Source organism: Rhyacophila brunnea, unplaced genomic scaffold (genome assembly GCF_057557595.1).
Source record: "Rhyacophila brunnea isolate RB1 unplaced genomic scaffold, BYU_Rbru_1.0 scaffold_16, whole genome shotgun sequence".
In the NCBI taxonomy this organism is placed as follows: domain Eukaryota; kingdom Metazoa; phylum Arthropoda; class Insecta; order Trichoptera; family Rhyacophilidae; genus Rhyacophila; species Rhyacophila brunnea.
In genome coordinates this window covers 10,602,605-10,617,963 of record NW_028232816.1, presented here as the reverse complement: position 1 = coordinate 10,617,963, position 15,359 = coordinate 10,602,605, and the positions used below count along the sequence as shown (strand labels likewise).

The window sequence follows — 15,359 nt, the reverse complement described above, 5'->3', positions numbered from 1 at the left end:
TGTTTGTGACATCAAAATATATAATAATACTAGCTGACCCGGCAAACGTTGTTCTGCCATATAAATTATTTCTAGTGAATATTTTGGTTGTTAAATAAAAAATAACGAATCTATCGTAAGTGTGTGGGGATGGGATCTATGACAGAAAGAGGAATAGAGCGCTGTAGACGATGACCGCCGATAAAAACAAAAAAACATCAACCATTAATTTTCTCAATTCAAAATGAGTAATGATGTTCATAATGAGTGAATTACCTGTGACAGGATCTTTATGCAATTGTGTTTGTTTATGCAATATCCGTCTTGTTCCTTCCAGAAAAATTGCGGATATTGGAGAGCGTCGTATGAACGGTGTGTGTCAGCGATGAACTCCAGATTATTGGTTTTTCTTCGAATCACGATTTCTCGCGTCGATGTGCGGTCGCCAACCATGATTCCAGCAATGTCGACAACAACAGTCGCATTGAATCGACGTACGTGCTCTCCAGCTGGTGTTTTATCAGGATTGATGACAATAGCGTGATTGTCACTTTACGATTCGTGTATGTGTGCTTTGAAGAATTTCAATAATTCATTGTGCTCATTCAACAGGGCGTCCAGTTCGCCGACGATGCGCCTGGCATTAGGCCAGTTGAGGCTATTGTAGCCGCAACGTGCATCCACATGATTGATGTCCTTACCGCCGCGTTGATTTTGAACGTAGAATGGAATTGTTGACCATTTGCCGCAGTATTGTGAACTATTTCTGTTGCTCCGGACGAAGTCATTTGGAAGCATGAATTGAATGTGCGAATGGACTTCAGGAACAGGTTTGAATCTGGAACCGTGCCGATGAGCAAGCCGTTCAATGGTTCTGGTGGTATCTCAATTTCTGGTAGTTGCACTTTTCCTGATGCGCAACACATCCCGGCTGACTCATGTTTGAATTTGAGCGCATGACAATGGGGACATTCTTTCTCCATAGCACCAATCAGCACTTTCGGATGAGCGGAATATTCAATATCTGGCTCGTACTCGAATGCGAGACGAAGGAACGAAGCGGATGTAAATGTTCGATGTACTTGTTGGCGTTGTCGGTCATTTGCTCTGCGTGTGTTAACTACGAACCGGCGCGCTTGGCTCCGTTCCAATTGTCGTTGTTGATTTCGTTCAGCTCGTGCCTCTTGTGATTGAGATGCACGCAATTTTGACATGCTGTTGTTCGTCTGTTCTTTCTGCTCTACTATTTCGCATGTTTGTTGCTTTATTCATTCGATGGCCCCCCTTGCGTCTTGCTGGCATTGTGCACTGTAATACACGCACATAAAAATAGATAAATTAAAATAAATCGTACAAAATTTTGCACGCACTGCGTTGTGATATGCCGAATGAAATGTCAAAATGACGCGACGCTTCTCTTGAATTCTTCTCGGACGTAGCGCCATCTGTCATTCATCAACATAAATAATTTCGTTCTGTTTGAAATACGAACAACGGTTAAATTTGTTCATACAAAAATAATAAAATCGCGATTAAAAAATAGGAGGGTGGGGGTAGGAGGGTGAAAATTTTGGGTTATAGGTATTTTTTATGCCAATTAATAAAAAAAAATACAAAAAAAAAAATTGTCAAAAAAAATAAAAGAAAAATTTTCTGGATAGAGATACCCTAATCACCTAGCGGTATGAAATATACTTGTTAACCTATTCTCATACCTAACGAATATACATAAAAAAATTCATAAAAATCGGTCAAGCCATTTCGGAGGAGTTCGACCACAAACATCGTGACACGAGATTTTTATATACGAGGGTGGGTCAATAATTCAGCATTAAAACAGTTTTTATTTTTGTCTTTTTTTTTTATTTCTCAACATAATCTCCTTGGAGCTCAATACACTTGGTTAGACGTTTCTCAATTTTTTTTAATCCGTCAGAAAAATAAGTTTTCGGAAGGTCCTCAAAATAAGCATTTGTCCGATCGATGACTTCTTCATTTGAAAAAAAAACGTTGTCCACTTAGCCATTTTTTTAAGTTTGGGAAAAGGAAAAAGTCACTGGGGGCTAAATCTGGCGAATACGGTGGGTGGTCGACCAATTCGAACTTCAATTCTTCAATTTTAGCCATTGATCGTAAACATGTGTGAACACGGGCATTGTCCTGATGAAAGAGGATTTTTTTCCTGTTTAAATGAGGCCGTTTTTCTTCAATTTTGTTTTTTAGCTGGTCCAATAAAGATGCATAATAATCCCCTGTTATTGTTTTTCCTTTTTCCAAATAGTCAACGAAAATAATTTCATGTGCATCCCAAAATACAGTAGCCATAACCTTACCAGCTGATTTTACTGTTTTCGCCTTCTTTGGACATGGTTTGCCTTCGCAATCCACTGCTTTGACTGTTCTTTCGTCTCGGGAGTATAGTGGTGTATCCATGTTTCATCTACAGTCACAAAGCGACGAAAAAATTCATCCGGATTGCGTTGCATGAGCGACAACAGGGCTTTAGAGGCCACTACCCTATTGCGTTTATTGTCGACTGTGAGCAAACGCGGCACCCATCTTGCAGAAATATTTTTCATGCCCAATTTGTCATGTAAAATAGAAATGACGCTACCTTTTGAGATCCCTGTAACCTCAATTATCTCACTCAACTTTAATCTTCGGTCACTTAACACCATATCGTGGATTTTATTGATCATTTCTGGTGTAGTCACCTCTACAGGACGTCCTGAGCGTGGTTCATCCTTTGTTGATGTACGACCACGTTTAAATTCATTTAACCAGTTATAAATAGTTGCAAGTGAAGGAGCAGATATGCCGTGAACTAAATCCAACTCATTTTTTATTTCCTTTGCTGTTAACCCTTTTATATTAAAATGTTTAATAACAGCTCTAAACTCAATTTTCTCCATTTTCCATTTTTCCATTTTCCACAAGCAATTTTTTTTTTAAATGTACGAGAAACACACAACAACCCGACCAATCTGATTGAAACTTCGCAGCATACTGAATCGGTAGTGCCGCTGCATGAAAACAAACCGCTTACAGTACTAGTCGCGCCACCTGTCGGCTTTTCTAAGGACTTATTGACCCACCCTCGTATATAGAGATAAGTTTACGAAATCGTTTAAAAAATCATAGCATTAATATACAAATGAAAATATCTAAAGGTATATGAATCTAATTGGAGTAGGAAACATAAAAATACATGAAATAATGGACAAAACAATACAATTTCCCATAGGTTTCGTCAGTAGTTTGAATAAATTATAAATGTATAACTAAGTGTAGATGGAAACATGAGTAAAGATACCTTGTCGTAATTGATTTTTGGGTTTTTACCAAGTGTACTTCTTCCTTCTTTCCTCGATATGTTATAATATAATAATTGTGTTTGATTATGATATCTCTTGATAATGGCCTCTGCACTGCAACTAGCGCGAAACTTAAAGGAAAGAAGGAAGAAGTCCATGCGGTGAAAACCCAAAAATCAATTACGATGACAAACAACGATAGATACAGACAAGACACATGCTACTTTATTCAAAGCTCTGATTTTTAGTAAATTGGAAATATTTTGATAAAACTATTTTTTAATCAAATCAAAATCCAACATGTACGAAAAAGCAAGAGCATCAAGCATCAAGAACACAGTATGAACATCATAATAAATTAATTTAAAAAAATTAGGTATTCAATTAATACACAATACGAATGTAGCATTCTTTATTAAATATGCAGACTTTTAAACAAACTTAGACCTAGATTCTTCGACTAGCTCTGGTGTGGTGATTTAGAATCAGGTTCACAAAATAAATAAAAGTGTTCCTTTGGTTCATCGAACTATCCAAATTATTTGTTTTTCTTATTGGCAGGAAGTTGAAATGGAGTGCCGCTGGTTTAAAATTATCTTGTTGCTTAATTCCGTATTTATTAATATTATTTACTATTACTCTTTTAATTATCTTGTTAGATTACACTCTCAAAAAAATGGCCGCTTATTGGAGCGCCGCTGATTTAAAATTCTTTTATTGCTTCATTTCGTAATAATTAATATCATTTAATGTTACTATTTTAATTATCTTGTTACACACTCAGATAAAGCACCACTTATTGGAGCGCCGCTGGTTTGAAATTATTTATTGCTTCATTCTGTAATTATTAATATTATTTACTATTACTATTTTAATTATCTTGTTAAATTACACACTAAGGAAAAGAGCCGCTTATTGGAGCGCCACTAGTTTAACATGAACCCTTGAGACCGAAATGAATATAATCATAATAATAGTTATTTAACAACTCAACAATCACAAAATTTATTTATTTATTGATAAGTATATAATTTTATTCATAAATAATACTTACATAAATATAGATATGATCTTGATACACAATCAATACAATGAAAAATAAATATACAGACCAATATAAATAAAGTTTTATGAATAACGTTAGGATAGTTAACAGAAACAAATTTGAATCCGCCTAACACAACGATAAATATTTCAAATTATTACGCAACCCGAATGCAATATAAATTATAAACATTATGTGTTACATCGCGGCCGGTCACACGCGTAAAACACACTCTGATCTGTTTTCCTAAACGCGCCTAAAGAAGTATAACTTAAAAAAAAACTTAAAAACAATACAATATAATATAATATGAATATTATTCACCTGGGGTCTAGGACGATTTTGCACCGGACAACTGGACGCCACGGAATTCGAAAATAAATAGACGTTAGGTACTTATAGGTACTTTAAAAAAATATATTCTATATTATTATTTATACTTCAATGATTATAATATATTATGATTTAATAGTTGGTAAGAATGTAAATATGCAGACGTAAACAATGATTTAATCGTGCATATGTTTAAGTTCCACCGAAAAAAGAGTTTTTTATTTAATATAAAGCCTTAGGCATGGTAATTCTCAATCCGCGATAAAGAATACATTATGTTAAGAGTAAAATGAACTCAAACTACGAAGTAGTAGATAGAAACTGATTAAAATACCTCGTCTACACGTGTCTATGACAGTGCGGCGTCCAATTGTCCGGAGGCCAGTCGTCCCATTTCCATTCACCTGCATAAGTTGTATGAGTGCCTAGACATTTTCCAGTGCCTTTATAAGAATGTGGAGAATATTCTAAAAGTAAATAGTATCATGATACCTACTTTAGAATTTACTTATCGCTTCTCGCCGCTGCAACAGCGGACCCTCGCACTTTTCCGGGTATGTTCCTCATGCCCAGACACACTTTTTGATTATAAAGATTAACACCTGTTGTCCAGCTATCACTACAGATGCTTACAGAATGCGCGCGACCTAACAATCATAATTATTAGAATCATTTGTCATGTTTATCATGTTATCAATATTAAACCTAACATTGGTTGCCTCAGTTTAAACTAATTCATGAGTTCCGGTGACACAGGTTTACGTGTTGTAGAATGCTAAGAAGAGGGCTCAACCCATTGAGAAGGCTATTCGACAGCCAAATCATCCAGGTCACGATCATCAGTTGTAAGGTTCACCCATGCCTCTGAAAGCTGGACATTGAAAGAAACAAACCTTGAATACTTTTGAAAGATAAAGTCTCCACTGTATCTATTGGCCAATAAACAATTGAGCTTGACGGTCTATTCCAAAGATAGCAGCGCAGTTCAATAATCAAGTTTGGTCATGTCTACCCTATAAATGATGATGAACTATAAATAGAATATTTTCGAGAGATTCAATAGATCATAGCGAGACAGGCAGTCCAAAATTTTGCTGGTTAGAACAGCTTACCAATGACTCCCGTATATGTGGGGTATCGGATTGGAATGTGATCATTTTGAATAAAAACAGGTGGAGAAAGTTGTTCGAGGAAGTCAGAACCCATCTGAGATGTCATGCTTCTGATGATGGTGATGAATTTATTGACCGGATTACCTACACCAGTAAATTAAAAAAATTGAAATGATTAAAATTATAAATTAAATTTAAATTAAAATTAAAATGGTAATGTAATATGGCATATTATGGTAATATTTCAAGAGTAAGCTGATAGCCTGTTTCCACGTGCATGGATTTACTAGCGGCAGTACCAATTGTCACGATCATAACGAATTGAAAATCAAATGTAATCACGTATTATCGTGCAAGTTGCAAGACTGCATGCATGGATCAAGTATAGTAGCTTCTGAATTTTAACACGATAGTTGCAACTTGCATGACGTATGCGCATGAACCTGCTGAAAAAAAATACGGACGACAATGACAACACCGCGTCTTGCTTACGCTTGAAGAATGTGATTGGCGAGACAGTCAGCATTTTTGCATATAAACAGTTATCATCACGAGTCTAATTTACACATTATTGGTGCCAGTAAATCCATACACGTGTACAGGCGCTATAAAACTAATACTGAAATGCGAAAAATCATAATATTTCAAGAGCACTTTCTGTGTAGCAAATATCCAATGAATAAAACAAAATATTATTTTCAAAGATAGATATATTTCTGTAAATACTAACTTAACATATTTTCGAATTTTAATTTCATACTACAAATGCTAATTTTTTTAATAGTAGCACAACGTAGAATAGAGCTGTGGATGCGAGGCATGTAGAGGAAAGACTACAAAAGAAACCGATGGATAATGATGCAGAGAAGAGTACACAATGTAATAGTAGTCGATGAGGTGATGAAATGGCAATGGGTCGGACGTGCTGCACGGCGAATTGATAACTGCTTGACAAATGCAGCCTTTGTATTCTGAATTTACATTTTAAATTACACTTCAAGATCATTATCATTATTTACTACCTTTTTACGTTTTACACTGTCTAAATTATTCCCTTCAAACTGTTTCCCGAAGAGCGATGCAAAGAGTTCATTTTTGGTGTCGTCTGTCCAGTCCTCGTCGAGATTGGGCGCCATAAAATTGACAAGCTTGGAGTGCACGGCGTACCGGATTCTACGGCCTTTGGTAGCTCTCGTGTCGATTTTCCTCTTCATCTTGCTCCGCATCTGCTGTAGCATGATCCATTGCCGGCTGAGCTGAATCGGATCCGACACATCGGCCGACTTGTGCTCGATCAACTCCCTGAGAAGCTGATGATAGAAATCGTCATCATCAAAAATCTCCGGACAGTATTCTTCATCTAGATTCCGTCTATCGAAATCTTTCGGCAAATTACTATCGTCAAAACTCGTCTCAGGAATTTTTTCCAATTCTTTTTCACCCAATATGTCATACTTTGTCCTTTTTAACTGAGTCCTTTTAATGAGTTTATTTCTATCTTTTAAAATGTATTCGATTTGTGATATAGTGGAAATGATTGAAGGTTGATTTTTCTGGGCGTGGCTTGAAACCCTGGTCTTGTCGTACCATTTTTGTATGACGCTGTTCCGGTATTTCGTATAACTGTTGTGGCGCTGTGCTAGATCTTCAGCGTAGTCAGCCATTTTTCTTTTCCTCTTGCGTTTGGGTTTGTCTTCGACTGGCGCAGGCTTTTCGCTGCTCACCGAATCAGAATCGCTCGGAATCTCTTCATCCATGGGGTCCTCGCTTGCTGATTCTGGAATAATATCTTTCTTAACCACATCTTTGGTCTCAGGATAATTGGATAGAAGAGTCGTTTGAAGATCTAATAACCTGAAATTAAACAAACCATTATCAATCTACTAAAGTAAAAGGAAAACTGATGAATACGAACAATATGACGCGATAGGATAGCATACACATCGACTAAATGTTAAATTAAGAGTTAAGTTTACGTTGAGAGGGCTTTAGAAACATACCTAGTAGTTTTAATTCTCAGAAAATGTTGGCAAATCATTAAGAATGTTTAATTGCTTTTTCATTTCTATAAAATCATCTCCTCAAAACCACTGAGTATAGACCAACTCGTATATCGCACCCTCGCAACTAAACTGCCACAATCCAAAAAACGTCAAACAGAGAAAATCAGCTTTGAACTTTTTACCTTTCGCATTTTTGTACTGTGTTTTTGAAATATGTTTAGATATTGAATGAAGTTTTGACTTGAATTTGATGACTTAGAGATATTAAATTTTCGGTACATATACTATGAACGATAGAAAATGAAACGTAGTAATTAACTCAAAACACGTAAATTTGGACTTGTGGCGGTTTAGTTGCGAGGGTGCGATATCAAGTCATCTATGTTACAATGCTGCATGTACTGACACTGTTAAGTCACGGGGTTTTATCGCGCTGATACTATTACATAATATGTCACGTGGTCTTTGCGTGTTGACTTGTCATAGCAGATACTCTATCTCAGGGTTGGCGAACCTTTTTATGTATGCGTGTCATAATTCCCTAAATATTATTTTCAGACTGTCTGGACGTGCCGAGTAATTTTTCATGAGGAAAAAATAGTTTTTATAATATATAATTTATAATAGTCTAAAAAAAATGATAATGTTCTAGATACCATTCCTTAGCAGACATATAGCGTTATCACTTTTTTCAATTAAGCCATACATTTCGGTCCACCAATTAATTTTGAAACTGTTTGCCAAAATTACTACTACTAGCTTCACCAAGTTTTTGTTTCTTATTTGGTGCAGTCATTTTTTTGTGGGTAGAAATGATGATATTAATTAGTTTAGTTCTTATCGCATAAATTGACACAAGAATTGCTCCGATCAGATGATGCATTCTCTCGCTACAGTGGTCTCAGGCATTGTAAATCAATCAAGATTAGAGGTTTGCGGCGCGGCACTCCCCGCCGCCTGATGAGGTTAGTGTAATAATTATTATATGTGACGCATAACGTCTAAGAACCAACCTATCCAATAATTATATATTTAAATTAAACGTAATGCTTATTTTTGAAAAGTATGTGCCTGCTATTTTTATACAATGCGATCTGTCATTTATTATTATCATAGGTATTATTTTTTCTTTTCAAACGCGTGCCATGCAAAATCATCTCGCGTGCCATAGGTTCGCCACCCCTGCTCTATCTGTTGTTATTAATTTATATTAACTGAAATGAACTCAAGCAATACTCGAAAGCGTACAGGTAATCCCAACGAGTGGAAAAGAGCCAATGAAAAGACATTAAAGTCACCTTTTCCATGTCTTTATTTTTTCAATAAAAATAATAAAATTAATTTCATGGATTTAACTTATTTAATGTGATTCTGTACCTACAAGTAGAACACCCCGTTTACACGTGCATGGATTTACTGCTGACAGCATGCATGCGACCATAAGAAGAAAATGCACATGTAAACACGTATTATCCTGCAAGTTGCAAGATTGCATGTGTGTATCAAAAAAGTTCAGAAGCTTCTGAATTTTAACGCAATAACTAGTACTTTCATGGCGGTGTGCATGTGTAGTAGAACGATAGTGGCGAACGTGCCGGAAGATATACGAACTACACCGCATAGAATATTTTAAGGTCTACCGATTATCTACAAACTTGTCCGAACCTGTCTGAATCTAACAAATAGCACCGTACGATTAAAACATCGCATCTCGCTTATGCTTCAAGAATGAGATTGGAGAGACAGTCAGCACTTTTACGTGTATATAGTTATCGTGATAGTTTAAAATATACACTATTGGTGCAAGTAAATCCTTGCACGTGTTATAATTTTTTTTCATGAATATATTATGTTTCATTACACATTATGTATAAAAAATCACCTCACTTTGTAGATGGCTTATGTCACTTTGATACTCATATACTCATAAGGGCTTCGACAGAATAGATTGTGAATTAACAGTTTTTTGGTTTTTTTACAAGATATGGATGTTACCTCAGTCTATTAGATTCATACTCGCGGTCCAAACACAAATTAAAAAACAACATGTGAATTTCCAGACCCGGGACGGATGACATTATAGGTCTGGCACCACAGAACAGATAATAAATAGAATTCCAATAGGCTATATACCAATACAGTAAATATTGACGCAGGTTCTGAATATGTGAGTGTCCTACGAAAGCAAGTATTATAGACATCCAATAGTGTGTCTAATACACCAATATTAAATGAGTGTCAATGCATAAACCGAGAGCAGTTGTCAGTATTCGACGTATGATGTATTTAAATTTATCCCGTATTCTTCCTTACTCGAGATTGGTTGTCTGCTTCTCCTTACCCATTAGGTATACTAGTTCCCATTATTTCTGAGTTCCGTGTCTGACACGTAACCACTCAACCATCGTAGACGTAATTTTATATTTTTCTTTAGGATCTTCTAATAGGATCATATGGGCCTCCACAGAGTAGAGGTTTGTATTAACAGATTTTTGTTTTTTACGAGAAATTTATGTCAGCCACTTGCTCAACCTATTAGGTCCATACCCTGACAGACACAAATTGAAAAACAATTTGTGTACTTGCCAGACCCAGGATTCGAACCTGAGACCCACGGCGTTGTAGTCCAACGCTTAAGACGCGCGGCCACCGCGGGTTTTACAGTAATTAAATATTGACAAACCTATTAAAGAGTGATGCAACGCTGCCCTTGGTTCTCCCCAAAGCTGTATTATATTTTTCTCCGCCTTCGTCTTTTAACCTTTTGAAAGTTTCAGGGAGAGGAAACTTATTTGCCGTAACTAAGCACTTCTGCATATTTATTCTCATTTCCAACAAGCTCTCCCACATTGACAGTTGATTTTTGACACATTTTCCTTTCTTTAAATCGTCAGAACGATCTGTTTCCTTTATGTGTTTAAATTCTTGTTTTCCTTCCGCGTTATCTAGTTGGCTTAAATCAATACCATCATCTGGATCATCATCGTCACTTTCATCGGATTCTACATCATTTTCATCAGATTCTACATCATTTTCACCAGAATTTTCTTCATCTTCAAAACCTTCATAGTCTTTATCATCTTCGGAATCGTTTTTTTCGTCCAAATCTTCGTCAGGAATATCAGATTCGTCATCTGAACCATTGTCAAAATTATCTGATTCATTTGTTTCGGCAGAAACAACACTTTTGTCGTTCGACTTTTGAAACCCTAAATCCTTCCGTGACGTCACTTCTCCCTGATATCTTTTACTCAAGTCCGCTAATAAAGTAACGTTTTGTTTCCTAAAACTGCTTAATTCGGCCTCCTCTCCACTGTCAGATCCCGAATCTAAATCGTCTCTGGTCACCGTTTTTGGCTTTGTACCGAATACTTGGTCATCTTCGACGTCTGCTATGGGTGCTACGGTGAACAAGCTCGCGATTTTATCGGATAGTATTTCTTTTTTCTTCGTTTTTGGAGACTTTCGCAACATTTTGACGTTTGATTGTAAGCTTAACCTGAAAAGTAGCTGTCAAAACTTTTACGCCAATCGCCATGCGTTTATGACTTTTGTAAGTATTGCCACTCTATTTTTTAAGTATTAAGTATTACCATCAGTGTTGCCATATTTTATTCCAGTTCGTGAAAATTACCCGCCTTCTTCTCGTGGAAAAATCAAAATTATTTTCGGTTCTTGGCCATTTAGTGGAAACCAGCGGCAAAAAAAAAATTAAAATACATACCTAGCTGGAATTTGGCCGAAATCTGGTATGAAAATTACCGCTGTTCCCGCCTGACCAGTAAACAGACTAATAATAATTTTGTAGGTACCAGATTTTTTATTACTCGGGTTAGACAAACCATACACTTGACTGCTTATAATATGCGGTAGATAAATAATGAAGGGAAAATAATTATATCGATTTTGACAGCATACCTAGGTACCTATTTTATGAAAAGTGTTTTTTTTTCGCCTGCGGCGCTGAATAACTTTGCCTCCCTAAATCTTTAGTGGTGGTGCGTATCAGATGTCTTAGTTGCATTATTTGTCCGTTTTCGGTAGGTAGGTAATAATATGTACCTATATAGGTAGGTACCTAATAAGAAAACAGTCATACCTACTTACATTTAAATATTTTCAGAAAATTATCGAGCATTACGGTTTAAAAAAACTTTTCTATTTCTGCGCTGCTTAGTCGTCACTTCACTCTCTGCACGCAAACCGGACGGAATTTTTTTAACAATCACCAGCAATAACCAGAGAACACAGAATTAATGGTAACTGAAATAGGTTCCTAACCGATTTGGAGTACCTAACTAACAGGCGACCTATCTAAAGTGTGGAAGCATTTGGAATAGACTTAAACACTTTGTCAAGAATACGCTATTCTAAGCTTGTCCCCCGTTCTGACAATTAGTGCTCTCGGTCTATGCACTGACGCTCATTCAATATTGGTGTATTTGAAGGTTACAACACACTATTGCACGTCTATAATGTGTGTTTTATTTTCGTAGGAAACTCACACATTCAAAACCCTGTTTCAAAATGTACCCAGTGTATTGGGGTATAGCCAATCTGAATTTTATTTATAATCTGTTCTGTGTTTTGATACGTTCCTAAATTATCATAAATTTAGTAGGTAAGTATGATTAATATTTTGTAAGAAAACATTGCATTTTTGTAATATTAAAAGTTTCGATACTTTGATTCAATACCTTTTCTTATGCTATGACATCCCTAACTGAGCTTGTTTATCACATCACATCACTATTAATTGAATTATTGTCATCAATCTGTCCTAATCGCCGTTTCATTCATTTGTATGAAAAAGTTGATTCCTTGTCACTCGGCCAAGCGCGCATAGACGATTAATTAATCGGCCGATCAATAATCGGGTAGATTTACGACTGTTGGAGTAATAATAATATGGCGTTGAAGCTCGCATGGATGGATGAATGACCGCAAGACATGCCCGGCCCGAGTAGATATTATTACATCATACGTCAATGTTTTTAAATGAGATGGCGCTGGCAGCCACATTCCCTCACGTTGATTCAATCTTTAGTAGGTATCTATGACTCAATCGGCCGAGTGACTCCACTGACTTCAAACGAGTACGCGTAATACAACACCACCAAAATGGATGACATTGAGTCAGAAAAACTAATTACTATTATAGAAACAAGACCTGCGCTTTATAATAAAAATTTAAGCACATACAATGACCGCCAATTTAAACATAGATTGTGGCTGGAAGTATGTGAAAATCTGATAACAGGATGGCCGAAACTACCTGCAGATGAAAAAACACAGATATGTACGTATGCATCTTTATTTATTTAAGTAGGTACCTATATTAAATGTTCAATGCATAATATTATGATCGCTTGTTTACTCAGTTTGTACAATATGGATGTGGACGGTAGAGGCAAGGGCAAGCAGACGCTATACCTAATATGTATTTTGACATGTCGTGCTCGTGACGGATTATGATGCACGTTGCGTACTGTCACGCTGTCACGTCAACAAAATTTAGTCTATGGTTTCGTCATTTAGCAGAATGTTTTGAATGATCACTATCTCTATAAATTCAATGGTGCCAACTCTTATGTATTAGTATTATGAATTATTATTCCTTATTCATGCTAATTTCAATTAATTTTAACAGTTTCTACGTGTACGTAGGTACGTTAAAATTACTTGCGATATTATAATATCCATAGATACTATTTTGAACAGAACCCTACCTGCAGAGCAGAGACAATAGATAATATTCTTATAGAAAATACATTGAGCCAACCACTAAAAATAAAAAACACACGATTTTGACATGATTCAAAAATGTGTAGACATGTGGAGTATGATAAAAACGTTCAAAACGCCATGCACCTCATTGTTGTTTTGGTGAAAACCAAGAAAAACGACTATACACACTTTTCCCCCATAGCGGCAGCTTACTGTGGCGTCACGTGATAGTCCGCGACATGCACCACTATATATTTTGCGCTGGACTGAAACCGTATGCGGTTTAGAACCGTGTGCCATGGCATGCTAAAACTTATGATTCTTGTTCATGAAAATATATTTTCACTAAGTTTGTAAGTGTAAGTTGAAGTGTGGTATAAACGGACAAGATCAATAATGCTTGTAATATAGGTACTTTGTGAAAATATATTTTCCATGAACAGAAATCATAAGTTTTAATGGCAAACGGCTCTAAACCGCATACGGTTTCAGTCCATGGAAGGCCTCTTACTCTCGTTATAGGTATCTAGTGAATGATAAAAAATATTTAAATTTGTTTCAGGCATGAAAGTCCAGAAGCGGTGGCAGAATTTGAGAACTAGTTTCAAAAAAGAGTATAATTTACAAAAATATGTCAAGGCTGGTGGCAAAGTTGCTAAAAGACGTAAGATGTACGAATTTTATAATCAGTTACGTTTTCTTGTACCTACGATTAACGAGAAAAAGTCTGGGAGCAAAAATTCGCAAACGGTTACCGAGCAAGATCCAATTTCACTGCCTGTACTCAGTAACATCGAATCGCCGAATTCAGTAGCTTCGTCGACTGTTATAGATATTTCACAAAGTTTTGCAGAGCCACCAGCCCCCATAAACAAAACTAAGCCTAGTGAACCAATAAAACCTTACAGAAAAAGAGTATTACGTATCTTGGAAGACAAAAGTCGTGAAGCAGCAGACGAAGACACACTTTTCCTGTTATCACTAGTACCTTCACTGCAGAGAATGAATCATTCTCAAAAACTAGCAGTGAAGATGCAGTTTCTGCAAGCAATTAGTGAAATTGGCTATCAAGATTCACAACAGACAACTATGAAGTCATCTCCTGGATCAAATTTGTCAAATGCTTCTGAAAACCAATCTGACAGTGATGAAGATATATTTTTGATATAGCCTGTGTTGTAAACCTGAATAAATTTATCTTTTATAAAGATGTGTATTATTTTATGAAATAAATGGGGGGAGGCTGATGTCGTATGACGCCGCAAATATCTCAACGGCATTAAAATTAGCCTTTGTGGCGACCAGGTTGGACCGTTTGTTTTTCATGAACCCTCCAGCGGCGATGGTAAATAATCACAGCCAGCCATACTATAGATCCACCAGTATAAGTTGCTCGCTGAGTGAGGGTGCCACATGCTAATATTTGACATGTCACTCAATAGTTCTAAATTCGAACACCTGATGATTTATGTTGGTATATCATTCTATAGTAGATAATGCACAAAATCGAATTTGAATTTTGCGCGCGGAATATTTCTAGTTCCACCCGATTACGTTACGCAGCACTGTGACAAAATCTTTGTAGTGTTGCCAACCGTACTATGATTATAGTATTTATTTTGTACTATAAATTTCATTTGCGTACTATCACTATGTACGATATAAAACTGGCACCTAGTATATATAGTACGCTCAAAATACTATAATTTTGAATATCGGAAAACATACCTACGCAAAAAATACTACATTTTCGATAATTCCGTACCTACTACTTTAAATTTGTGCTAAGCACTATTTTCGCTATATGTATAAGAAAATACATATGGGGAACCTGGAAAAAAAATTC

General features: G+C 36.2%; 2 protein-coding genes across 2 annotated transcripts; one reads left to right on the top strand and one right to left on the bottom strand.

Annotated features, from left to right (window-relative positions):
- Nucleotides 1-6,475: 6,475 nt before the first annotated feature.
- On the bottom strand, nt 6,476-11,345 carry LOC147074349 (protein AATF-like). The gene is made up of 2 exons (XM_085943432.1): nt 10,470-11,345; nt 6,476-7,637 (listed from the first exon to the last, which is right to left on the bottom strand). The coding sequence occupies exons 1-2, from the start codon at nt 11,258-11,260 to the stop codon at nt 6,773-6,775; spliced, it is 1,656 nt and encodes a 551-aa protein (XP_085799558.1). The 5' UTR covers nt 11,261-11,345; the 3' UTR covers nt 6,476-6,772.
- Nucleotides 11,346-12,587: 1,242 nt separating this feature from the next.
- Nucleotides 12,588-14,692, top strand: LOC147074348 (uncharacterized). The gene is made up of 2 exons (XM_085943698.1): nt 12,588-13,085; nt 14,076-14,692. The coding sequence occupies exons 1-2, from the start codon at nt 12,908-12,910 to the stop codon at nt 14,681-14,683; spliced, it is 786 nt and encodes a 261-aa protein (XP_085799824.1). The 5' UTR covers nt 12,588-12,907; the 3' UTR covers nt 14,684-14,692.
- Nucleotides 14,693-15,359: the final 667 nt, after the last annotated feature.

Bases quoted from the DNA above. Each gene is read 5' to 3' on its own strand.
- LOC147074349 (XM_085943432.1), bottom strand. From the start codon at position 11,260: ATGTTGCGAAAGTCTCCAAAAACGAAGAAAAAAGAAATACTATCCGAT. The intron at 7,638-10,469 runs GTTTGTCAATAT...GTTTAATTTCAG, and splicing joins GTTGCATCACTCTTTAATAG to GTTATTAGATCTTCAAACGA.
- LOC147074348 (XM_085943698.1), top strand. From the start codon at position 12,908: ATGGATGACATTGAGTCAGAAAAACTAATTACTATTATAGAAACAAGA. The intron at 13,086-14,075 runs GTACGTATGCAT...AATTTGTTTCAG, and splicing joins AGATGAAAAAACACAGATAT to GCATGAAAGTCCAGAAGCGG.